Source organism: Anarhichas minor, unplaced genomic scaffold (genome assembly GCF_050575085.1).
Source record: "Anarhichas minor isolate MPS153535 unplaced genomic scaffold, ASM5057508v1 ptg000007l, whole genome shotgun sequence".
Taxonomy (NCBI): Eukaryota; Metazoa; Chordata; class Actinopteri; order Perciformes; family Anarhichadidae; genus Anarhichas; species Anarhichas minor.
In genome coordinates, this window is record NW_027466453.1 from 8,173,948 (window position 1) to 8,198,347 (window position 24,400).

At 45.2% G+C, this 24,400-nt stretch overlaps 1 protein-coding gene and 18 non-coding genes across 20 annotated transcripts; 1 reads left to right on the top strand and 18 right to left on the bottom strand.

Moving 5' to 3' along the window:
* Positions 1-90: 90 nt before the first annotated feature.
* trnak-cuu (transfer RNA lysine (anticodon CUU)) lies at positions 91-163 on the bottom strand. The gene has a single exon. It is a non-coding gene; the product is annotated as a tRNA-Lys (tRNA).
* Positions 164-710: 547 nt separating this feature from the next.
* trnak-cuu (transfer RNA lysine (anticodon CUU)) lies at positions 711-783 on the bottom strand. The gene has a single exon. It is a non-coding gene; the product is annotated as a tRNA-Lys (tRNA).
* A 547-nt stretch (positions 784-1,330) lies between these two features.
* On the bottom strand, positions 1,331-1,403 carry trnak-cuu (transfer RNA lysine (anticodon CUU)). Its single transcript has one exon. It is a non-coding gene; the product is annotated as a tRNA-Lys (tRNA).
* Positions 1,404-1,637: 234 nt separating this feature from the next.
* Positions 1,638-1,710, bottom strand: trnak-cuu (transfer RNA lysine (anticodon CUU)). The gene has a single exon. It is a non-coding gene; the product is annotated as a tRNA-Lys (tRNA).
* Positions 1,711-2,257: 547 nt separating this feature from the next.
* Positions 2,258-2,330, bottom strand: trnak-cuu (transfer RNA lysine (anticodon CUU)). The gene has a single exon. It is a non-coding gene; the product is annotated as a tRNA-Lys (tRNA).
* A 234-nt stretch (positions 2,331-2,564) lies between these two features.
* Positions 2,565-2,637, bottom strand: trnak-cuu (transfer RNA lysine (anticodon CUU)). The gene has a single exon. It is a non-coding gene; the product is annotated as a tRNA-Lys (tRNA).
* A 547-nt stretch (positions 2,638-3,184) lies between these two features.
* Positions 3,185-3,257, bottom strand: trnak-cuu (transfer RNA lysine (anticodon CUU)). The gene has a single exon. It is a non-coding gene; the product is annotated as a tRNA-Lys (tRNA).
* A 732-nt stretch (positions 3,258-3,989) lies between these two features.
* On the bottom strand, positions 3,990-4,100 carry trnal-caa (transfer RNA leucine (anticodon CAA)). The gene is made up of 2 exons: positions 4,063-4,100; positions 3,990-4,035 (listed from the first exon to the last, which is right to left on the bottom strand). It is a non-coding gene; the product is annotated as a tRNA-Leu (tRNA).
* Positions 4,101-4,364: 264 nt separating this feature from the next.
* On the bottom strand, positions 4,365-4,437 carry trnak-cuu (transfer RNA lysine (anticodon CUU)). The gene has a single exon. It is a non-coding gene; the product is annotated as a tRNA-Lys (tRNA).
* A 234-nt stretch (positions 4,438-4,671) lies between these two features.
* On the bottom strand, positions 4,672-4,744 carry trnak-cuu (transfer RNA lysine (anticodon CUU)). The gene has a single exon. It is a non-coding gene; the product is annotated as a tRNA-Lys (tRNA).
* Positions 4,745-4,978: 234 nt separating this feature from the next.
* On the bottom strand, positions 4,979-5,051 carry trnak-cuu (transfer RNA lysine (anticodon CUU)). Its single transcript has one exon. It is a non-coding gene; the product is annotated as a tRNA-Lys (tRNA).
* Positions 5,052-5,285: 234 nt separating this feature from the next.
* On the bottom strand, positions 5,286-5,358 carry trnak-cuu (transfer RNA lysine (anticodon CUU)). Its single transcript has one exon. It is a non-coding gene; the product is annotated as a tRNA-Lys (tRNA).
* Positions 5,359-5,592: 234 nt separating this feature from the next.
* Positions 5,593-5,665, bottom strand: trnak-cuu (transfer RNA lysine (anticodon CUU)). The gene has a single exon. It is a non-coding gene; the product is annotated as a tRNA-Lys (tRNA).
* Positions 5,666-6,212: 547 nt separating this feature from the next.
* Positions 6,213-6,285, bottom strand: trnak-cuu (transfer RNA lysine (anticodon CUU)). Its single transcript has one exon. It is a non-coding gene; the product is annotated as a tRNA-Lys (tRNA).
* Positions 6,286-6,832: 547 nt separating this feature from the next.
* Positions 6,833-6,905, bottom strand: trnak-cuu (transfer RNA lysine (anticodon CUU)). Its single transcript has one exon. It is a non-coding gene; the product is annotated as a tRNA-Lys (tRNA).
* Positions 6,906-7,139: 234 nt separating this feature from the next.
* trnak-cuu (transfer RNA lysine (anticodon CUU)) lies at positions 7,140-7,212 on the bottom strand. Its single transcript has one exon. It is a non-coding gene; the product is annotated as a tRNA-Lys (tRNA).
* Positions 7,213-7,759: 547 nt separating this feature from the next.
* On the bottom strand, positions 7,760-7,832 carry trnak-cuu (transfer RNA lysine (anticodon CUU)). Its single transcript has one exon. It is a non-coding gene; the product is annotated as a tRNA-Lys (tRNA).
* A 547-nt stretch (positions 7,833-8,379) lies between these two features.
* Positions 8,380-8,452, bottom strand: trnak-cuu (transfer RNA lysine (anticodon CUU)). The gene has a single exon. It is a non-coding gene; the product is annotated as a tRNA-Lys (tRNA).
* Positions 8,453-11,043: 2,591 nt separating this feature from the next.
* Positions 11,044-23,897, top strand: LOC142943365 (uncharacterized). Of its 2 annotated transcripts, XM_076084946.1 has the most exons (4): positions 11,314-11,443; positions 17,789-17,891; positions 19,030-20,249; positions 21,120-23,897. In XM_076084946.1, the coding sequence occupies exon 4, from the start codon at positions 21,140-21,142 to the stop codon at positions 23,348-23,350; it is 2,211 nt and encodes a 736-aa protein (XP_075941061.1). In that variant the 5' UTR covers positions 11,314-11,443; positions 17,789-17,891; positions 19,030-20,249; positions 21,120-21,139; the 3' UTR covers positions 23,351-23,897. The 2 variants fall into 2 exon arrangements, with proteins under 2 accessions (XP_075941060.1, XP_075941061.1); XM_076084945.1 differs by lacking the exons at positions 17,789-17,891; positions 19,030-20,249 and having other exon boundaries at positions 11,044-11,443.
* Positions 23,898-24,400: the final 503 nt, after the last annotated feature.

Consider the following 24,400-nt stretch of genomic DNA (forward strand, 5'->3'; position numbering starts at 1 on the left):
TACATCAGAATGTCCTGTAACACACCCAAGTATAGCTAGGGTAAACGCCTACAAATTCATCCCAGGTTAAGTCCTAGTCTAAAACTCCGAAGCCCAACGTGGGGCTCGAACCCACGACCCTGAGATTAAGAGTCTCATGCTCTGCCGTCTGAGCTAGCCGGGCCCGGTACAGCAAACAAAAGGTTTAGCGTTCGAATCCCACCTTGGGTGATAGTCTTTTGTACTGTGGGCTACTGTTCTCAGGGGTGGCCTTTGATTTGAAGTTAGCTCATGAATGAGATTTTGAAGGGCTTTAATTTTAAAACACTACATCAGAATGTCCTGTAACACACCCAAGTATAGCTAGGGTAAACGCCTACAAATTCATCCCAGGTTAAGTCCTAGTCTAAAACTCTGAAGCCCAACGTGGGGATCGAACCCACGACCCTGAGATTAAGATTCTCATGCTCTGCCGTCTGAGCTAGCCGGGCCTGGTACAGCAAACAAAAGGTTTCGAATCCCACCTCGAATCCCACCTTGGGTGATAGTCTTTTGTACAGTGGGCTACTGTTCTCAAGGGTGGCCTTTGATTTGAAGTTAGCTCATGAATGAGATTTTGAAGGGCTTTAATTTTAAAACACTACATCAGAATGTCCTGTAACACACCCAAGTATAGCTAGGGTAAACGCCTACAAATTCATCCCAGGTTAAGTCCTAGTCTAAAACTCCGAAGCCCAACGTGGGGCTCGAACCCACGACCCTGAGATTAAGAGTCTCATGCTCTGCCGTCTGAGCTAGCCGGGCCCGGTACAGCAAACAAAAGGTTTAGCGTTCGAATCCCACCTTGGGTGATAGTCTTTTGTACTGTGGGCTACTGTTCTCAGGGGTGGCCTTTGATTTGAAGTTAGCTCATGAATGAGATTTTGAAGGGCTTTAATTTTAAAACACTACATCAGAATGTCCTGTAACACACCCAAGTATAGCTAGGGTAAACGCCTACAAATTCATCCCAGGTTAAGTCCTAGTCTAAAACTCTGAAGCCCAACGTGGGGATCGAACCCACGACCCTGAGATTAAGATTCTCATGCTCTGCCGTCTGAGCTAGCCGGGCCTGGTACAGCAAACAAAAGGTTTCGAATCCCACCTCGAATCCCACCTTGGGTGATAGTCTTTTGTACAGTGGGCTACTGTTCTCAAGGGTGGCCTTTGATTTGAAGTTAGCTCATGAATGAGATTTTGAAGGGCTTTAATTTTAAAACACTACATCAGAATGTCCTGTAACACACCCAAGTATAGCTAGGGTAAACGCCTACAAATTCATCCCAGGTTAAGTCCTAGTCTAAAACTCCGAAGCCCAACGTGGGGCTCGAACCCACGACCCTGAGATTAAGAGTCTCATGCTCTGCCGTCTGAGCTAGCCGGGCCCTGTACAGCAAACAAAAGGTTTAGCGTTCGAATCCCACCTTGGGTGATAGTCTTTTGTACTGTGGGCTACTGTTCTCAGGGGTGGCCTTTGATTTGAAGTTAGCTCATGAATGAGATTTTGAAGGGCTTTAATTTTAAAACACTACATCAGAATGTCCTGTAACACACCCAAGTATAGCTAGGGTAAACGCCTACAAATTCATCCCAGGTTAAGTCCTAGTCTAAAACTCCGAAGCCCAACGTGGGGCTCGAACCCACGACCCTGAGATTAAGAGTCTCATGCTCTGCCGTCTGAGCTAGCCGGGCCCGGTACAGCAAACAAAAGGTTTAGCGTTCGAATCCCACCTTGGGTGATAGTCTTTTGTACTGTGGGCTACTGTTCTCAGGGGTGGCCTTTGATTTGAAGTTAGCTCATGAATGAGATTTTGAAGGGCTTTAATTTTAAAACACTACATCAGAATGTCCTGTAACACACCCAAGTATAGCTAGGGTAAACGCCTACAAATTCATCCCAGGTTAAGTCCTAGTCTAAAACTCTGAAGCCCAACGTGGGGATCGAACCCACGACCCTGAGATTAAGATTCTCATGCTCTGCCGTCTGAGCTAGCCGGGCCTGGTACAGCAAACAAAAGGTTTCGAATCCCACCTCGAATCCCACCTTGGGTGATAGTCTTTTGTACAGTGGGCTACTGTTCTCAAGGGTGGCCTTTGATTTGAAGTTAGCTCATGAATGAGATTTTGAAGGGCTTTAATTTTAAAACACTACATCAGAATGTCCTGTAACACACCCAAGTATAGCTAGGGTAAACGCCTACAAATTCATCCCAGGTTAAGTCCTAGTCTAAAACTCCGAAGCCCAACGTGGGGCTCGAACCCACGACCCTGAGATTAAGAGTCTCATGCTCTGCCGTCTGAGCTAGCCGGGCCCGGTACAGCAAACAAAAGGTTTAGCGTTCGAATCCCACCTTGGGTGATAGTCTTTTGTACTGTGGGCTACTGTTCTCAGGGGTGGCCTTTGATTTGAAGTTAGCTCATGAATGAGATTTTGAAGGGCTTTAATTTTAAAACACTACATCAGAATGTCCTGTAACACACCCAAGTATAGCTAGGGTAAACGCCTACAAATTCATCCCAGGTTAAGTCCTAGTCTAAAACTCCGAAGCCCAACGTGGGGCTCGAACCCACGACCCTGAGATTAAGAGTCTCATGCTCTGCCGTCTGAGCTAGCCGGGCCCGGTACAGCAAACAAAAGGTTTAGCGTTCGAATCCCACCTTGGGTGATAGTCTTTTGTACTGTGGGCTACTGTTCTCAGGGGTGGCCTTTGATTTGAAGTTAGCTCATGAATGAGATTTTGAAGGGCTTTAATTTTAAAACACTACATCAGAATGTCCTGTAACACACCCAAGTATAGCTAGGGTAAACGCCTACAAATTCATCCCAGGTTAAGTCCTAGTCTAAAACTCTGAAGCCCAACGTGGGGATCGAACCCACGACCCTGAGATTAAGATTCTCATGCTCTGCCGTCTGAGCTAGCCGGGCCTGGTACAGCAAACAAAAGGTTTCGAATCCCACCTCGAATCCCACCTTGGGTGATAGTCTTTTGTACAGTGGGCTACTGTTCTCAAGGGTGGCCTTTGATTTGAAGTTAGCTCATGAATGAGATTTTGAAGGGCTTTAATTTTAAAACACTACATCAGAATGTCCTGTAACACACCCAAGTATAGCTAGGGTAAACGCCTACAAATTCATCCCAGGTTAAGTCCTAGTCTAAAACTCCGAAGCCCAACGTGGGGCTCAAACCCACGACCCTGAGATTAAGAGTCTCATGCTCTGCCGTCTGAGCTAGCCGGGCCCGGTACAGCAAACAAAAGGTTTAGCGTTCGAATCCCACCTTGGGTGATAGTCTTTTGTACTGTGGGCTACTGTTCTCAGGGGTGGCCTTTGATTTGAAGTTAGCTCATGAATGAGATTTTGAAGGGCTTTAATTTTAAAACACTACATCAGAATGTCCTGTAACACACCCAAGTATAGCTAGGGTAAACGCCTACAAATTCATCCCAGGTTAAGTCCTAGTCTAAAACTCTGAAGCCCAACGTGGTGATCGAACCCACGACCCTGAGATTAAGAGTCTCATGCTCTGCCGTCTGAGCTAGCCGGGCCTGGTACATCAAACAAAAGGTTGAGAGTTCGAATCCCACCTTGGGTGATAGTCTTTTGTACTGTGGGCTACTGTTCTCAGGGGTGGCCTTCAGTCCTGTAACACACACCTCCGCCAACCCATCCCCCACTGTTGACATCAGTGGTCTGGGAGGATGCTGATTGTCGGCTTGATTCTAACACCAACTCCAACTGGATTTACATTGACATTCTGCGTAACTTCTAGCAAAGTGAAATACATCTTTGAACTAACAACTAAATCCATGTTGCACACCTTACAAAAATTTGGTTTTCTATGTTCTCATGATTTCATTCAGTGAAAATGGTACCTGTAGATATTCAAGGGAAACTTTGTTTCCTACAGAAACTACAGCAGAGATATCTGTTTTGCCAAACTACAAGGATGAAACTTGCAGGTAAAATAATCTGTCAGAAGTGGGGTTTGAACCCACGCCTCCATTTGGAGACCAGAAGTCTCTTTGCTGAGGAAGGAGTGAACACTTGAGTCTGGCGCCTTAGACCACTCGGCCATCCTGACAGGTGAAACCCAAATTGTGCCTGGGGTTCACGAGTTACATCTAAATAGACATCATGGGTTGCCTGGCTCGCAAGGTTCTGCTCTATTCCGCTTAACGAAAATGTCGCTGTCTCATGAATTTGATTTGAAGTTAGCTCATGAATGAGATTTTGAAGGGCTTTAATTTTAAAACACTACATCAGAATGTCCTGTAACACACCCAAGTATAGCTAGGGTAAACGCCTACAAATTCATCCCAGGTTAAGTCCTAGTCTAAAACTCCAAAGCCCAACGTGGGGCTCGAACCCACGACCCTGAGATTAAGAGTCTCATGCTCTGCCGTCTGAGCTAGCCGGGCCCGGTACAGCAAACAAAAGGTTTAGCGTTCGAATCCCACCTTGGGTGATAGTCTTTTGTACTGTGGGCTACTGTTCTCAGGGGTGGCCTTTGATTTGAAGTTAGCTCATGAATGAGATTTTGAAGGGCTTTAATTTTAAAACACTACATCAGAATGTCCTGTAACACACCCAAGTATAGCTAGGGTAAACGCCTACAAATTCATCCCAGGTTAAGTCCTAGTCTAAAACTCCGAAGCCCAACGTGGGGCTCGAACCCACGACCCTGAGATTAAGAGTCTCATGCTCTGCCGTCTGAGCTAGCCGGGCCCGGTACAGCAAACAAAAGGTTTAGCGTTCGAATCCCACCTTGGGTGATAGTCTTTTGTACTGTGGGCTACTGTTCTCAGGGGTGGCCTTTGATTTGAAGTTAGCTCATGAATGAGATTTTGAAGGGCTTTAATTTTAAAACACTACATCAGAATGTCCTGTAACACACCCAAGTATAGCTAGGGTAAACGCCTACAAATTCATCCCAGGTTAAGTCCTAGTCTAAAACTCCGAAGCCCAACGTGGGGCTCGAACCCACGACCCTGAGATTAAGAGTCTCATGCTCTGCCGTTTGAGCTAGCCGGGCCCGGTACAGCAAACAAAAGGTTTAGCGTTCGAATCCCACCTTGGGTGATAGTCTTTTGTACTGTGGGCTACTGTTCTCAGGGGTGGCCTTTGATTTGAAGTTAGCTCATGAATGAGATTTTGAAGGGCTTTAATTTTAAAACACTACATCAGAATGTCCTGTAACACACCCAAGTATAGCTAGGGTAAACGCCTACAAATTCATCCCAGGTTAAGTCCTAGTCTAAAACTCCGAAGCCCAACGTGGGGCTCGAACCCACGACCCTGAGATTAAGAGTCTCATGCTCTGCCGTCTGAGCTAGCCGGGCCCGGTACAGCAAACAAAAGGTTTAGCGTTCGAATCCCACCTTGGGTGATAGTCTTTTGTACTGTGGGCTACTGTTCTCAGGGGTGGCCTTTGATTTGAAGTTAGCTCATGAATGAGATTTTGAAGGGCTTTAATTTTAAAACACTACATCAGAATGTCCTGTAACACACCCAAGTATAGCTAGGGTAAACGCCTACAAATTCATCCCAGGTTAAGTCCTAGTCTAAAACTCCGAAGCCCAACGTGGGGCTCGAACCCACGACCCTGAGATTAAGAGTCTCATGCTCTGCCGTCTGAGCTAGCCGGGCCCGGTACAGCAAACAAAAGGTTTAGCGTTCGAATCCCACCTTGGGTGATAGTCTTTTGTACTGTGGGCTACTGTTCTCAGGGGTGGCCTTTGATTTGAAGTTAGCTCATGAATGAGATTTTGAAGGGCTTTAATTTTAAAACACTACATCAGAATGTCCTGTAACACACCCAAGTATAGCTAGGGTAAACGCCTACAAATTCATCCCAGGTTAAGTCCTAGTCTAAAACTCTGAAGCCCAACGTGGGGATCGAACCCACGACCCTGAGATTAAGATTCTCATGCTCTGCCGTCTGAGCTAGCCGGGCCTGGTACAGCAAACAAAAGGTTTCGAATCCCACCTCGAATCCCACCTTGGGTGATAGTCTTTTGTACAGTGGGCTACTGTTCTCAAGGGTGGCCTTTGATTTGAAGTTAGCTCATGAATGAGATTTTGAAGGGCTTTAATTTTAAAACACTACATCAGAATGTCCTGTAACACACCCAAGTATAGCTAGGGTAAACGCCTACAAATTCATCCCAGGTTAAGTCCTAGTCTAAAACTCCGAAGCCCAACGTGGGGCTCGAACCCACGACCCTGAGATTAAGAGTCTCATGCTCTGCCGTCTGAGCTAGCCGGGCCCGGTACAGCAAACAAAAGGTTTAGCGTTCGAATCCCACCTTGGGTGATAGTCTTTTGTACTGTGGGCTACTGTTCTCAGGGGTGGCCTTTGATTTGAAGTTAGCTCATGAATGAGATTTTGAAGGGCTTTAATTTTAAAACACTACATCAGAATGTCCTGTAACACACCCAAGTATAGCTAGGGTAAACGCCTACAAATTCATCCCAGGTTAAGTCCTAGTCTAAAACTCTGAAGCCCAACGTGGGGATCGAACCCACGACCCTGAGATTAAGATTCTCATGCTCTGCCGTCTGAGCTAGCCGGGCCTGGTACAGCAAACAAAAGGTTTCGAATCCCACCTCGAATCCCACCTTGGGTGATAGTCTTTTGTACAGTGGGCTACTGTTCTCAAGGGTGGCCTTTGATTTGAAGTTAGCTCATGAATGAGATTTTGAAGGGCTTTAATTTTAAAACACTACATCAGAATGTCCTGTAACACACCCAAGTATAGCTAGGGTAAACGCCTACAAATTCATCCCAGGTTAAGTCCTAGTCTAAAACTCCGAAGCCCAACGTGGGGCTCGAACCCACGACCCTGAGATTAAGAGTCTCATGCTCTGCCGTCTGAGCTAGCCGGGCCCTGTACAGCAAACAAAAGGTTTAGCGTTCGAATCCCACCTTGGGTGATAGTCTTTTGTACTGTGGGCTACTGTTCTCAGGGGTGGCCTTTGATTTGAAGTTAGCTCATGAATGAGATTTTGAAGGGCTTTAATTTTAAAACACTACATCAGAATGTCCTGTAACACACCCAAGTATAGCTAGGGTAAACGCCTACAAATTCATCCCAGGTTAAGTCCTAGTCTAAAACTCCGAAGCCCAACGTGGGGCTCGAACCCACGACCCTGAGATTAAGAGTCTCATGCTCTGCCGTCTGAGCTAGCCGGGCCCGGTACAGCAAACAAAAGGTTTAGCGTTCGAATCCCACCTTGGGTGATAGTCTTTTGTACTGTGGGCTACTGTTCTCAGGGGTGGCCTTTGATTTGAAGTTAGCTCATGAATGAGATTTTGAAGGGCTTTAATTTTAAAACACTACATCAGAATGTCCTGTAACACACCCAAGTATAGCTAGGGTAAACGCCTACAAATTCATCCCAGGTTAAGTCCTAGTCTAAAACTCTGAAGCCCAACGTGGGGATCGAACCCACGACCCTGAGATTAAGATTCTCATGCTCTGCCGTCTGAGCTAGCCGGGCCTGGTACAGCAAACAAAAGGTTTCGAATCCCACCTCGAATCCCACCTTGGGTGATAGTCTTTTGTACAGTGGGCTACTGTTCTCAAGGGTGGCCTTTGATTTGAAGTTAGCTCATGAATGAGATTTTGAAGGGCTTTAATTTTAAAACACTACATCAGAATGTCCTGTAACACACCCAAGTATAGCTAGGGTAAACGCCTACAAATTCATCCCAGGTTAAGTCCTAGTCTAAAACTCCGAAGCCCAACGTGGGGCTCGAACCCACGACCCTGAGATTAAGAGTCTCATGCTCTGCCGTCTGAGCTAGCCGGGCCCGGTACAGCAAACAAAAGGTTTAGCGTTCGAATCCCACCTTGGGTGATAGTCTTTTGTACTGTGGGCTACTGTTCTCAGGGGTGGCCTTTGATTTGAAGTTAGCTCATGAATGAGATTTTGAAGGGCTTTAATTTTAAAACACTACATCAGAATGTCCTGTAACACACCCAAGTATAGCTAGGGTAAACGCCTACAAATTCATCCCAGGTTAAGTCCTAGTCTAAAACTCTGAAGCCCAACGTGGGGATCGAACCCACGACCCTGAGATTAAGATTCTCATGCTCTGCCGTCTGAGCTAGCCGGGCCTGGTACAGCAAACAAAAGGTTTCGAATCCCACCTCGAATCCCACCTTGGGTGATAGTCTTTTGTACAGTGGGCTACTGTTCTCAAGGGTGGCCTTTGATTTGAAGTTAGCTCATGAATGAGATTTTGAAGGGCTTTAATTTTAAAACACTACATCAGAATGTCCTGTAACACACCCAAGTATAGCTAGGGTAAACGCCTACAAATTCATCCCAGGTTAAGTCCTAGTCTAAAACTCCGAAGCCCAACGTGGGGCTCGAACCCACGACCCTGAGATTAAGAGTCTCATGCTCTGCCGTCTGAGCTAGCCGGGCCCGGTACAGCAAACAAAAGGTTTAGCGTTCGAATCCCACCTTGGGTGATAGTCTTTTGTACTGTGGGCTACTGTTCTCAGGGGTGGCCTTTGATTTGAAGTTAGCTCATGAATGAGATTTTGAAGGGCTTTAATTTTAAAACACTACATCAGAATGTCCTGTAACACACCCAAGTATAGCTAGGGTAAACGCCTACAAATTCATCCCAGGTTAAGTCCTAGTCTAAAACTCCGACCTTGCGTTTACCGGACAACCCTGTCTACCCGCGCGGCACCCGGGGATTCTTTAGCTAAAACTCCTAAACCGTTTCCCATTCATTTTCAATGGTAGTCCTAAACCAGTACGGATGTAATATTTATTTGGCATATTTGGCGTATCACTCTTTGTTTTCTTATATGGATAAAAAGAAACAATATGTATGTATGAAACTGCTGTGTTACTAACACCTGAATGCATGTGTTTGAAGTGTGCCATGTTGCTTCACCTGCCTAGGTTACATCATAATGACTGTCTTCTGAATATTAACCCATTGAAACATAGACACACGTGTATGAATGAAGTATATTCTTTATATATTAATGTGAGAAACAGTCTGTCATTGGATAAGGCTGAGAAAGGTGAAGTAACAATACTAACAGTAGTGTTTGTATATTTTCAAAATATAAATGACTTACAAGGTTTTTTCCGTTGTAGAACCATCTGCTGCACTTGCTGCACCAACTCATCTGAAGGGTTCACAAGTAGATGGTAAATACATCCAACATGTAAACGTATCTGTCATATTCGCTGTGCTCATATCTGTTATAAACCATTGATTATGTTTTGTGATCCTTCTCTCCTTGCAGCCGCTGCTCTAACTGTAAAGAGACCTGTACCTGTTTCCCAGGAGCTCATGTGTCTGCTGCTAGAGGGAGCGGGTCGTCCATCAACAGAGGCGACTGTCACAGTCCCTGGTGTGTATTATTTGACCTGTATTTTCATCTTAAAAATATACTATATGCAGTGTCCATCAAAACTGTTGTTAATTCTTTAAAGTTACTGCTGCACTGTATTCAGACAAAAGGTAGGCAGCACTCCATGTCCAGCTTGCTGAGTTTCACAGACTACAGTGTAGATGTCATGTTACATCCTTGCTTCATCTTACTGTCAATAATAATAACATGTTTAATATTCTCTATAGTGTCAGAGGCCCCCCTGACTTCTCCTGAGACGTCTGAAGAGCCAGGTCAACTGTCACCTGCACAGAGAGATCAAAGTTAGTATTAGAATGTTTTTCATGTCAAAAATATTAAATCAAGACGCACCCAAAATCATACTAATTTGCTCTGTTTATTCTTGTCTGACTTGGTGAGCCGTTACCCAGGCCGTTAGCTGTCCCCACCCGTCGACAGCTTTACATTACAGTCATTTAGCAGACACTTTTATCCAAAGCGACTTACAATTCAGATTCTATCACATTTCTACACTGTAGGCACAACTACGGGAGCAATTTTGGGGTTAAGTGTCTTGCTCAAGGACACATCGACATGCAACTAGCAGAGCCGGAGCCGGGGATTGAACCGCCGATCCTCTGATTGAAAGACGGCCCTGCTATCCACTTAGCCACAGTCGCCCCCACAGCTCCCTGGCTACGACCATGAAGTCAGCCAGTGGACCTGTTCACAGCAGCAGAGGATCTGGATGAAGACAGAGCTGGAATCCACGGGTCTTTGGCCAGGGCTCCTTTCCTGTGCGCAACCTCATGAAGATGGTGTCATTGTGGCGTCTCCCTCCCCAGCCAGAATTAATCGACAGCATCTCTGATCTTCCTTCCCCAAAGTTCTTTCAGCTGGAACTGGATGCTACAAGGAAAAGGGTGGAGGAGAGAGGACAGCAGAAGAGGAAGAGGACTGACTCCCAGCACACAGGTCGCAAGTGTCGATTCTGTCAGATGGATCTGAAGCAGGATCCAAACAGTCCTCACATTCACACAGGGTTCCCTGGACTAACAGGGAAGTACATTTACTGCCCTGGTAAAGTCTTTTCCTTTTACAAAGACCAGGGCATGGAGGAGACGACCTGGAATGAGTTCCAGCGGTCTGCTTTTTATGAGACAGAAAAAAAGAGATGGGAGGTTGAAAAGGGAAAGTAAGAGAAAAGGGGAGTGTTTTTGTCATTACTATATATGTTTAACATATTTGTGTTGTGTATTTGTGACCTTGCATTATTGGCTCTGTGTTCAATATTCACTGTCCCTGTTGTGTTTAATAAATATATTTCATTCACTAATGTTTACATGTCTCATTAATACGTGAGTCATTATAGTCAACAGTAAAAACTACAATATAATAGGTTAATAGCCATAAATAAGTCAAGTACTTGATACTCTATCTGCCACTACAATCTAGTGATAATCAGTAAAAGGTAAAGTTGGATAAACATTTCTTGATTTATAAATAGCTCTTTATCATTGATGTGTGGCGTAGCCCCAAGTGAGACTCGAATCTGCGTCCAGGAGCTGAAACCAGCGATATGAAAGTGGATTTTGAGCTCCTTGGACAGCGTTAATAATGCTGCAATTTCATTGGCTGTCAGCACGTCACCACAAACGTCATCAACACAAGCCTCGATACGCGCCTCGTAAAAATCTTCCTGGATTACTCGACACGAAAGGTCACATCACTATTAGCACATTGATTAGTGGAAAACAGACTTAATTTGTTCATCTTAGTTAAACTTTATGTGTTCCGAGTTGTGAACCACATCATCACAAAGTGTGTAAGCGTTTTATTTTATGTGCTCTGAAGTCTGCAGCTTCGTCAGGAAGCAAACAAAGTGAAATGATGAACGGAGTTCCGCCACAGACCTCTCCTCTCCAGAGAGACACGAGGCTGCAGGAGGACCTCCAGCTGCTTCTTCTGCCGGTCGATCTCCCGCCTGAAGCCCGACGCCTCCTCCTCATAGCCGGCCACAGTCCTCTCCACCACCGCCAAGATGTCCTGCGCGGCCGTGGTGAGTTTCTCGGTAACGATTCCTCTCAGAATCTCGGCTTTAGACATGTCGAGCGTCTCGGAGTCGCTGCTCCTCTTCATCCAGTAAAACATATTTTAAATGTGTCCCACACACACACTGGTGTGATTTCACGCACAACAACAACGGAAGATGTAGTTTCGGGTTGTAGAGCGGTGCGGCTGTAAATGATGTCCGACAAGAAACAAAAACAAAGGGGAACACTTCATCTGAAAAGTGAATTAAGACAGATAGACACTTTATTAAGACAGACAGACACTTTATTAATCACAAAAGGGGAATTGTTTTCGCTAAAGCAGCATTTATGATACAGGTAAGCAATTAGAGTACAAAATAATATTAAAATTAAAAAAGGCACAATATATACATTAAAATAGAATAATATTAAATTAACTAACTAACTAACGAATAATTAATAGTAGTTCAGGGCAGTATAGATTCAAATCCAGCCTTAATCTCATTTCGTGCTTGGAAGTCCTCTGGAATCCCTCTAGGCTGCCCTATAGCGTCTAACTCAGGGGTGGGCAAACTTTTTGGCTCGGGGGCCACATTGAGTTTTAAAATTCGACAGACGGGCCAGGCCAGTAGCAGATGAATGGATAGTGTTTGTGTGAACCAATATAAATTACAAGTAAAAGCTGTGACCTAAAAAGTAAAGAGAACTTACATTTAATTTCAGTGGGAACAGTGTTGTTGGTCACCCTTTTTAGCCAGTGCATCAACGTTTGGTGTCAGTTTGGTTGTGGCAATTCTCAGAACAGATCTGAGGTGTTCATCAGTTAACTGGGATCTTACACGGCATTTTTTTTATCGCATTAATGCATATTTTATCGTGCACTTACTTATTAAGCAGACATTTTTGACAGTGTTTTTAGTGTACAGGTTAATGACTGTGGTCTTTTTAGCAATTTAATTCTTTGAAGGGCTCATGCAGATTTTTGACTTTCACATCTAACACTATCAGAGCTCTGCTCTGTCATGTCTTTCCTTGTCTCTCTCCCCTGTGTCACGGTGTGGGTACATCTCACTGGCGTCAGGAAACATATCAGAATACCCTTATTTGATTGGCTAAACTGCATCACGTGACGTGATTTACAACGCATTGGTCGGTGTTTTTCCTGCACCGCTGAACAAGTGCCGTTAATGCTGGAAAGGAGCGTGAATGACTCCACTGCATAACGCAAAGGCCCGCGACCCACTGAAAACGGGTCCGCGACGAACCACCAGTTGAGAATCACTGGTCTACAGGATCGTGAGGAGCAGTGAACAGCTGTTTGTGTGGCATCTCTTCCGTCTCTTTCTGTTTCCTTCACCTACATTCCCCTGGGTCCTAAGCCCCTCCAAGTACAGCTTCTTATCACCCTCTATGCACCAACGTACATTTATAACAAATACCACGCATATTACACGTTAATCAGCGTTGCATATGTGTCAAACTCTATCGGTGCATCTCCGGTCTGTCTTTGTTCATCCTGCATCGGTCTGTTCTGTTCTGTTCTTTAATGTAACGTTACTGGAGCGACGGAGCCTCTCCCAGCTGTTAGCAGACTGTTGTGCTAGCAAGCAGGCTCACGAGTGAGCTGTACCCAGCATGCAGTTCGGCGGTGAAATTTTATAAATGTACAATTATTACAAATTGTTTATGTGTCACAGACTGTTGTGTGCTGTGGTGTTTTGCTCTGTTAAAGAGCGTTAGTTGTGGGTTATTAATTGTTGTTATAAAGTTATGACCATGACTAGGGGTCTCTCTCAATACATATAAGAGAACGAGCTCCGACTGTAGCGCTCATAGCGGCAAAAAATACATTTAGCTGCCTGTTGAAGACAGACAGCAGTTGTTTTGGCTATGCACCGGTATGATGGTGTGTGAAGAATTCATATTATATGGGAAATTAAAACCGGTATACCGCCCAGCCCTAGTCTTTATTATAGTTCGGACAATTTTGTACCAATATTTGACTGGCCGGAATCCTAAGCCCAACGGTGCGTATATGGCCCGCGGGCCGTAGTTTGTCCATGCCTGGTCTAACTGGAGATGTTGGTCCGCCGTGTATTGTCTTCTTTACCTACGCCTCCCATCGGACGCTTCGCCCATCACTCACCCCCTCATATAGCACCACTACCGGTAACCTCATCAGAACCAATGCGCAAAGCCCAACCCATCTTGGCGGCAGAATATTCAGTAAAATATTTCCCCCACACATCCAATAACTGTCGGTTGTGCCTGTTGTTTGTTCACTTAACAAATGGAGAGTGGGAACGGTCATAGTTATGTTGTCGGAGTAACGGCTCTATTATTATTGTTATCTCTTACCGTTGTAACTGCTGGGGCCGCTGAGGTAAGTTGTATGGTAACCCTGCCGCTCAACTCTTGGTTTAGTATCATCCCAGAGACACTAGTCACACGTCCCCCTTTACTGTTTACGGCTATACATTTGAGTGCATATGTTCTGTTGGGTTGGATTATCTCGTCTTTCAGTTCCATCACCCATCCAGATGTCTTCGGTGCCACCCTCACCCCACACTCAATAGTTTTCCATGCTGACACACCGCTGACATTATTAATACTCCACCCACACAGCTCATTCTGCTTTGCTTCACCCTCTATCATCTCTAATACATGGATTACTCTTTTCGCTAAGTTAACTGTCACCCCTTGATATGGGATGCGCAACTTAATGTTGTTGTTTACCAATTCATACGCTAGTATTATCATGGGTTTAGGATCACCATTATCCACTCGTACTAGTTCATAAGTCATTCGGACTCCTTGTGAAGTGTCAATGTTTTTTATTTCCACATGTACATAATAGACATGATTTGGGTTCCACAGTCGGCTCGTTCTGACCTCAACATCAAGCTGATCTCCTGCCGTTATGGTAATTAAACACTGGTCCAATCCCCACTTTATCGCTTGCTTACCTTTACTATGCCTGCACAGTTTTGACACTTCTACTTTATACTGTTTTTCTCCATCGTCGTCTCTTTCTACGTGTATTAGTGTGCAACTGTCTGAACCCTGGATAGGCCGGTTTGAACTTAAATGGCAATGCTGGCATAGGTCCTGGTATAGCATGGGTTAGAATATGTGTGGTTGCGTCGTACTCATCTGATTCAGGGTTTCTGGCTCTCCTCCAGGATGGCTGAGTCACCTTCTGGGCGCTGACCTGCATCCTCTGTGGTGTCACAGGTTTCACCACCGTCAGTCTCTCCTGTCCCACGCTTCCTAACAGCATCCATATCAGAACGCCCATTAGTTTCAATACATGTTCCAGGCTTACCTTGTTTGTCATTTTCTTCTGACTTCGTACTGCCCTTGGTTTTGTCTTGGACTTTCGTGCAATGGCTCAAGTGATACCACGTTGTACTTCTTTCGACCTGGACCGCTGTTGGCATTGCTCGCACCACTCTATAGGGACCTTCCCGCCTTGGCTCGTGCCACTTTTGTTGGAAGACTTTAACAGACACCTGGTCCCCTGGTACCATTGGTTTCTCGGGCTTCTGGTCGGAGCCTGGCTCTTTTCCCTTCTCCTGCAAGTAGATGGATCTATGTATGGCAGTTAATTGCTCAATATAGTCCTTTAACTCTATTTGCAGCTGCTCAAGTGGGGGTTCTTTGTAGGGGCCTCCAAGTTGAGGTGCGGGCACAGGTTTACCTGTTAGCATTTCATGCGGGGTTAGGTGCATGCTCCTGTGAGTTTGCATGCAATAACTCATTAGCACAAGTGGCAAAGCATCCACCCAGTTTAGCTTCGTGCTTGCACAGGTCTTATTCAACTTCGCCTTTAACATTGCGTTAATCAGTTCCACTAAACCTTGACTTTGTGGGTGGTACACGGCCCCCAACCTCCGTTTGATTGTCAACTGTTGTAAAATCCCTGTGGCTACTTTCTGCACAAATGCTGAACCATTATCTGAGGCCATATTACTTTGCTTACGTTTGGAAACACATATGTTTTGCTACGTTTACACTGAGCGGCCACACTACGCCGGAGTTTTGGAGCACCCTAAACGGAGGAGTTTGAAAACACCCCCGTGATTGGAGGTGTTTGAAAACTCCGGGGTTGCGTTTGAGTGTGGACGGTCGGAAACTGATGTGTTTAGAAAAAATGAAGCCCACACCCATGTTCGCTACTGGATTGGTTCTTAGCAGCCATGACGTCTCCTTCCCTGATTCGTCACACTCACTATCACGTGACCCGTACCCGGAAGAAAACAAACTGAGCGGAGCGCCGTCTGAAGCCACAGTTAGCAGCTATTCAGAGCTACGAGTGAGAGCAGACAACACCGAGGAAACGAGTGTGTTCTGCCCCCACATTTCTGCGTGGTAGAATGTAATTGCATTTTCATGCTCGTATTTATCCCTCCTCCCGAGTTAGTGCCTCGTTGTTTTTAGATTCTAATGAGAAGACACGCTGCACTAACGTTTTACTTCTTCCGTTTGGTAGCCTTGAGAGACCTTAGTCTGTAAGTATGTCTTTATGAAGCATGACAAGATGTACGTAGATATATTCTATTTGCTCTTTTAGTATAACATTGGTGTTGTATTAAATGCTAATCGCGGTTAGCATTTCTCCATTGGCGGTAATATTAAAATTAGCTTAGAAGCAAGCTAGTCGGACATGTTACATGATGGCTGTATCCTGGATTGTTGTTTTGTCTTCATGTATGTGTATATGGACAGTTTGTAAAGCCATATTTCATATTGTGTTTCCACAGTTTTATAAATAAGAAAGATTCACACTAAAGTCTTGAAACTCTTCTACGGATTCCATGGTCTTTATTTCACGGATCTACTGTTAGCGATCTGCTAAGCTTTCCTGCACGAAGCAGGAGCAGAATAGAGTGAGAGACGTGTGTTGACAACATTTATGGACCATAATCTAGTAAACGTTTACGTGTAAGTGTTGATTTTAAGTTAAATTTGATGTGAGAGAGAGAGATAGAGAAAGACCCGCAGCGCTGTAACTGAGTCTGAAAAATAAAACTTCTAAAACTTTCCACGAACTGTCTGTTTGAGTTTATAGAGGACTATTTTAGAGGAAGATCTTAAGTATCAAATACAACCTTTCATTATTAAAGACTACTTTATTACTCTGTCGTATTTTTTTAAAACTAAGCAACCAATCCACTTCCTGTTTACACCGTCACGCGCATGCCCAGTGTACGTTAATGGTCACGTGCTGTCCGTCTTCGACGGTTGCTGTGTGGATGCAGATCAATTCGAAAATTATGCTGAAACGGCCATATGGACGGAGATCATTTCTATTTGAGAAATCTGCTTCCAAATAGAAACGGAGTAGTATGGATGTAGCCTGAGCTTATTTCTGATGGTATGCCAAATCGTGGGACGACATCCTTTGTCAGAAACTTGACAACAGTTTCAGCTCCTAGGTTTTTTGATGGACTTGCTTCCACCCAGGGACTGAATTGATCAATTACCACTGGCATGTAGCGCTTGCCATATGCATATTCTGTGCAAGCACCAATGTGTATTTATCTTTTGGAGGGACACTGAACTACTGACTCATCTAGAATAAGTATTTTGAGCTTGCTTTTACAAAGTTGTCTTTAGCTGTACTTAGGCCTGCCTCAGTTGTTATTACTTGTGAGTTTCTGCTTGTCTGAGCTAGCTGTGATTTAGTCTCACCTGGTGAATTGCTTTGCTAATTACCAGGGAGGGGCCTGCACTCCTGGCAGACAATGAGCAATCAGTAGATTGCTGTCCTTAAGCACTGCTGGAGGCTGGAAGCATCAGCTCCCAAGCGTCAAGCAAACAAAGGCAACAGGGCGACTTTTTCAAGCTTACCTTCGTCAAGCTAAGACTTCTCGAGCGTGTACTTACGGGGTTTCTATTGTCTACCATGTGTTTTAATCCTATTTCTGTCCGTTTCTCTGCCCGGTGGTCACGTAGACATTGGGCCACTGCCAGGTGCCGTGACCCCACTGATCTCATCTATCTTACTCTCTCAGCTCATGGCGAGCAAGTGGTGGCAGGGGGGCTCTGGAATTGCCAGTCGGCAGTGCCGAAAGCTGAGTTCATCTCAGGCTACGCTTCCTTGCTCTCCCTCAACTTTCTTGCTCTAACTGAGACCTGGATCACACCAGAAAATACCACCACACCCGCAGCTCTGTCAGATATATACTCTTTCTCTCACACTCCCAGAGCTGTAAGGCGAGGTGGTGGTACTGGCCTGCTAATTTCCCCAAAATGGAAATACTCTCTTGTCTCTGTTCCACAGTTCTCCCCGTCCTCTTTCGAATTCCATGCTGTTACTGTCACTCATCCCGTCAAACTCACTATTGCTGTTGTGTATCGCCCACCAGGCCCTCTTGGTGAGTTCCTGGAAGAGCTTGACACATTAGTCTCTCACTTCCATGACGATGGCTCCGCACTCATCCTGCTCGGTGACTTCAACATCCAGACTAAGTTAGAACCTCTTCTTTCCTTCCTCTCCTCCTTTGACCTTTACCCCTCCTCTTCTCTTCCTACCCACAAGGCCGGCAACCAGCTGGATCTTATCTTCACGAGACACTGTTCTACTGCTAACCTCTCTGTCACTCCCCTCCAGCTCTCTGGCCACTATTTCATGTCCTACTCCATCTCCCTCTCCTCTCCCCCCTTACTTCCACCACCTACCCACATGGTTTCTACCCGTAGTGCTCTCTGCTCTCTCTCCCACGCTGATCTTTCCTCTTCTGTTACCTCTGCTCTCCCTGACCCTGGATCATTCTCTCTCCTATCCCCTGATACTGCTACTGACCTTCTCCTCTCCACCCTTTCCTCTTCCTTGCACAACCTCTGTCCCTTCACCTCCAGGCCTGCATGGCCAACCCCACGTGCCCCATGGCTGTCGGACTCAGTTCGTACTGATAGGCTGAGCGTAAATGGAGAGAAGGCAAACTCCTGGAGGACCTTCTTAACTTCTAATCTCTTCTTTCCACTTTTTCTCCTCTCTATCTACTGCTAAAGCTGCTTTCTTCCGCTCTAAAATCCTACCCTCTGCTTCCAATCCTAAAAAACTCTTTGAAACTTTCTCTTCACTCCTCCAACCCCCACCCCCTCCTCCTACTTCCTCCCTTCTCCCTGACGATTTCGCCAACTTCTTTGACAAGAAGGTAAACGATATCAAATCCTCCTTCTCTCAGCCCCCCTCTCCCTGTCCACCCTCACCCTCTCTACCCTCTCCAGCTCTATCCCCTCAGCTCTCCCTCCCCTCCCCATACCCCATCTTACCCTATCTTGCTCCCCTCTCCCCCAACGAGGTCCTCAACCTTGTTACATCTAACCGCCCCACCACGTGCTCCCTTGACCCGATCCCCTCCCCTCTTCTTCAGTCTATTGCGACTGAACTCCTTCCTTTCCTCACCCACCTCATCAACACATCTCTAGTTTCAGGATGCTTTCCAACAGCTTTCAAGACTGCTAGAGTCACTCCCCTTCTGAAGAAACCATCACTTGACCCCTTTGATGTCAAGAACTTCAGACTGGTTTCTCTTCTACCCTTTCTATCCAAAACACTTGAACGTGTGCTGTCTTTAATCAACTGTCTTCCTATCTCCACCAGAACAGCCTCTTGGACCCCTACCAGTCCGGGTTCAAGGTGGGTCACTCGACAGAGACAGCCCTCCTTGCGGTGACTGAGTCGCTTCATGCCGCGAGAGCTAACGCTCTCTCCTCTGTCCTGATTCTCCTGGACCTGTCTGCGTCGTTTGACACGGTGAAACACCAGATCCTCCTCTCGAGGCGATGGGTGTCTCAGGCTCTGCACTCTCCCTGTTTACATCCTACCTGACAGGTCGATCCTACCAGGTGACATGGAGGGGGGCCGTGTCGGAACCACGCATGCTGACTACAGGGGTTCCTCAAGGTTCAGTTCTGGGCCCCCTTCTCTTCTCGTTCTACACAACATCTCTGGGTTCTGTTATTCGCTCGCATAACTTCTCTTACCATGGTTATGTCGATGACACCCAGCTGGTCTTGTCATTTCCCCCCGATGATACTCAAGTGGAGGCACGCATCGCTGCCTGCTTGGCTGACATCTCGAAGTGGATGACGACACACCACCTGAAGCTGAACCTGGACAAAACCGAGCTACTGTTCCTCCCGGGGAAGGGTTGCCCACATCTAGACCTGTCCATCACCATTGACGAAACTGTGGTGACGCCAACTCGGACTGCGAGGAATCTGGGTGTGACCCTGGATGACCAACTGTCGTTCTCAGCAAACATTGCATCGGTTACACGCTCCTGCAGATTCCTGCTCTACAACATCAGGAGGATTCGCCCCTTCCTCACTGACGAGATGGCGCAGGTGCTCATCCAGGCTCTTGTCATCTCCCGCCTGGACTACTGCAACTCACTACTTGCCGGAGTCCCGGCGTTGGCCATCAGACCTCTGGAGGTTGTCCAGAAAGCTGCAGCTCGTTTGGTGTTCAATCGCCCCAAGTTCTCCCACACAACTTCCCTTCTCCGTTCTCTACACTGGCTCCCTGTAAGAGCTCGATTCCAGTTTAAGACTCTGGTGCTAGCCTGCAGGGCAGTGAAAGGAACAGATCCTTCCTATCTCCAGACCATGATCAAGCCCTACACCCCCGCCCGACCACCTCGCTCTGCTGCCTCGGGGCGATTGGTTGCCCCGTCGCTCAGAGGTCTCTGCGGCCGATCGACCCGGTCACGGCTTTTTTCTGTCCTAGCCGCACAGTGGTGGAATGAACTCCCCACTGACGTCAGGACAGCAGAGTCGCTGCCCATCTTTCGGAGCAGGCTGAAAACACCTCTTCAAGAAGTACTACCCTGAGCCTTCCACTTAGCACTTATTGTATTGTATTAGCATTTATGGTATCTGTATTAGTTTGTTGCACTTATTGTATTAGTTTGTTTCTGCACTGTACTTTTGCTCTAGTTTATGCTCTTAGATGCTTGTGTAAACAAGGAGATGCACTTATGACTTCTGGTGACTAGTAGTTTTCTTGAATACCTATGTTGAATACACTTATTGTAAGTCGCTTTGGATAAAAGCGTCTGCTAAATGAATAATGTAATATGCTAATTTTATCATGTCTACATAGTCTATGATTAAGTGTTTGAACGGCCCTTCTGGGATTGGGATGTGTCCCATCTGTGTTTTTATGCTTTTCCGCACATTGTTTTGAGCACAAATTTCACTTAACACCGAACAACATATCCAGTTAGACACTATAGGGCAGCCTAAAGGGATTCCAGAGGAGTTCCAAGCGCAAAATGAGATTAAGGCTGGATTTGAATCTATACTTCCCTGAATTACTATTAAGAAGAGAACTAAGGTATAAAAGTCAGACGTAAAAACTCTGACATTTTGGATTTGTTGTGAACTTGTCATTGTGAGCACAAGAATAAATGGTCGACTATGGATTGCACCCTCAGCTTTGGGAGGGAGTCACTGCCCAAAGCGTAGGCGGTATCTTGAGTTCTTGTTTACAGTAAGGATAAAATGGAGTGTGAGATGGACAGGCGGTTTAGTGTGGGCGTTGTGTCGGACAGTTGTGGTGAAGAGCAAGGTATTGCGACACTTATTTAGTATTGGTATGATGTGTGACACTAGATCTCAGTAATATAATGTAATGATACCAGAGACATCAGTGTGACCTCACAGTTGTCCATAATGTTCTCCCTGCAGATGTCCAGCTGCTGTTGGTGATGAAAGAAGATATTCCCCCTGAGTGGAGCTCCAGCCTGGACCAGGAGGACCAGGAGCCCCTCCGCATAAAAGAGGACCAGGAGGACCAGGAGCCCCTCTGCATAAAAGAGGAGCAGGAGGACCAGGAGCCCCTCCGCATAAAAGAGGAGCAGGAGGACCAGGAGCCCCTCCGCATAAAAGAGGAGCAGGAGGACCAGGAGCCCCTCCGCATAAAAGAGGAGCAGGAGGACCAAGAGCCCCTCCGCATAAAAGAGGAGCAGGAGGACCAAGAGCCCCTCCGCATAAAAGAGGAGCCAAAGGAACTCTGGACCAGTCTGGAACCAGAGCACCTCAAAGAGCTGGAGGACGCAGATGTCACCAGGTTCCTATTCAATACTATGCTTTTGAAGATTGACGATGAGATACCTCAATCTTCACAGCTTCATCATAGCCAAAAGGAGGATAACAGAGAGGCAGAGCCTCCAGCCAGCAGCTCAGCTACTGGTGTAGAGGACTGTGGAGGATCAGGACCAGCCGGGAACCTAGATCCAGATCGTCATGCACAACCGAATGCTAATGATGAAATGGTTTCTGACTCCTCTGAGATGGAAGTCAGTTATGATGATTGGCAAAAGCCTTTGTTAGATTCTGGATCTGAAACAGAGGAGAGTGACAGTGATTGGAAGGAGACCAGGGCACCAGATTCTGCTACACATGCTCTGAAATTTAAGGAAACAATTGTAAAGGATGTAGTCTGTAACACTTGCAAGAAATCCTTCAGCTTCTTCAAGTGTAGGAATAGATTTTACTACAAGGGCTTTCTCAAGAGACACATGATGTGTAATTATGGAAAAATGTCCTTGAGCTTCTTGGTTCCGAAGAAATGTTTGAGAGTGAAGAAAAAGGTAGATTCACAGAAAAGGGTCCAAACGGGAGAGAAACGATTTGGATGTGATGTTTGTGGGAAAAGATTTACACTGAAGGGACATCTGAAGAGACACATGAGAGTTCACACAGGAGAGAAACCATTTGGATGTGATGTTTGTGGGAACAGATTTACAGTGCAGGGAAGTCTGAAGACACACATGAGAGTTCACACAGGAGAGAAACCATTTGGATGTGATGTTTGTGAGAAAAGATTTACACTGAAGGGACATCTGAAGAGACACATGAGAGTTCACACAGGAGAGAAACCATTTGGATGTGATATTTGTGGGAACAGATTTACAGTGCAGGGAAGTCTGAAGACACACATGAGAGTTCACACAGGAGACAAACCATTTGGATGTGATGTTTGTGGGAAAAGATTTAAAGAGAAGGGACATCTGAGTAGACACAGGAGAGTTCATACAGGGGAGAAACCATTTGGATGTGATGTTTGTGGGAAAAGATTTACACTGAAGGGGAATCTGAAGAGACACATGAGAGTTCACAGAGGAGATAAACCATTTGGATGTGATGTTTGTGAGAAAAGATTTACAGAGCAGGGAAATCTGAAGAAACACATGAGAGTTCACAGAGGAGATAAACCATTTGGATGTGATGTTTGTGGGAAAAGATTTACAGTGCAGGGAAGTCTGAAGACACACATGAGAGTTCACACAGGAGAGAAACCATTTGGATGTGATGTTTGTGGGAACAGATTTACAATGCAGAGAAGTCTGAAGACACACATGAGAGTTCACACAGGAGAGAAACCATTTGGATGTGATGTTTGTGGGAAAAGATTTACAATGCAGAGAAGTCTGAAGACACACATGAGAGTTCACACAGGAGAGAAACCATTTGGATGTGATGTTTGTGGGAACAGATTTACAGTGCAGGGAAGTCTGAAGACACACATGAGTGTTCACACAGGAGACAAACCATTTGGATGTGATGTTTGTGGGAAAAGATTTACAGAGCAGGGAAATCTGAAGAGACACATGAGAGTTCACACAGGAGAGAAACCATTTGGATGTGATGTTTGTGGGAAAAGATTTACAGTGCAGGGAAGTCTGAAGACACATATGAGTGTTCACACAGGAGAGAAACCATTTGGATGTGATGTTTGTGGGAAAAGATTTACAGAGCAGGGAAATATGAAGAGACACATGAGAGTCCACACAGGAGAGAAACTATTTGGATGTGATGTTTGTGCGAAAAGATTTAAAGCGCAGGGAAGTCTGAAGACACACATGAGTGTTCACACAGGAGAGAAATGTATCTTTTCACTTTTTTGTGAAAGATGAATTACCTAAATATGTTGGTAGGGACCACTGCAGTTTTCATTGTCTTATATTTTCTTCTTTGTTTATAAATGAAAAGAAAGGGGAAGTTTTTTTCAAACATTATATAATTAATTTACATTCAAAGCAATGACAACAAACAGTAGGTCTGTGATGGTGGAAACAAAAAGGAACCAAAGACTGTTCATCAGGGGAAATATGTGTATTTAAAATGCAACATTTCGTGTAATGTCTAATTAATACATATTCAAACTGATTGTATTTAAAAAGTGTAATAGGGGGAACAGTTGACCTTCTGTATGAAAGGAAACTAAATCAATGGGTTTGTTTTTTCTTTCTTGGTGTGTTACTGAAACTGTTGTAACATTTTATTTACAGACCCATAACTTTTTGTATTTTCTAGAAATCTGATGAAATGTTACTAATAATAATAACTCCCGAAATGATAGTTATCATCGGGAAAGTGTGAACAGTCTTTTTTTACTTTTGTCTACAGGTCAGCATTCAGTTTAACATCTATTTCCTGAAATAAATGAAGAGAAAGATCAAACATGTGATGATAGTTTGTTTCATCAGATAATAAAAACAATCATTCAGGAAATTTCAGACAAGTTATGGTTATTTCAATCCGGAGAGAGTTAATTCGAATTTAACAATAATTTATTATACATGCATAAAATATGAACAGTGCAAAGCTTTGGGCGATTGGACTCCATCCTGAAATAGGATAACCAAGGGGTAGTGATGCTGAGGTCAGATAAAGCCTAATCCCACAAAAGAGATTCATTTTATATGAATAAATTAAATAAATACCGTACCTACTGCCGCAGAGAATTCCTAAGCAAAATAGAAAATTAGTTGTGAGAGAAAGTTGAAGGGTAGAACTTGTTAAGTTTAACGTCAACTCATGAAATATCACCCTGAGTTAAGAGAGGTCAAGTTAAGCAAAGGATAGAGTAGGGTCTCGATGGACCGCAGAACAGGATAGTGTGGGTCTAGATCAGTGATTCTCAACTGGTGGGTTGCGACCCAAAAGTGGGTCGCGGGGCTTTG

What these genes read in the sequence shown, in the direction of transcription:
- LOC142943365 (XM_076084945.1), top strand. Translation starts at nt 11,272, where the DNA reads ATGATGAACGGAGTTCCGCCACAGACCTCTCCTCTCCAGAGAGACACG. An exon ending in AGATGTCCTGCGCGGCCGTG is followed by an intron (nt 11,444 to 21,119) that starts GTGAGTTTCTCG and finishes TTCTCCCTGCAG; the next exon opens with ATGTCCAGCTGCTGTTGGTG.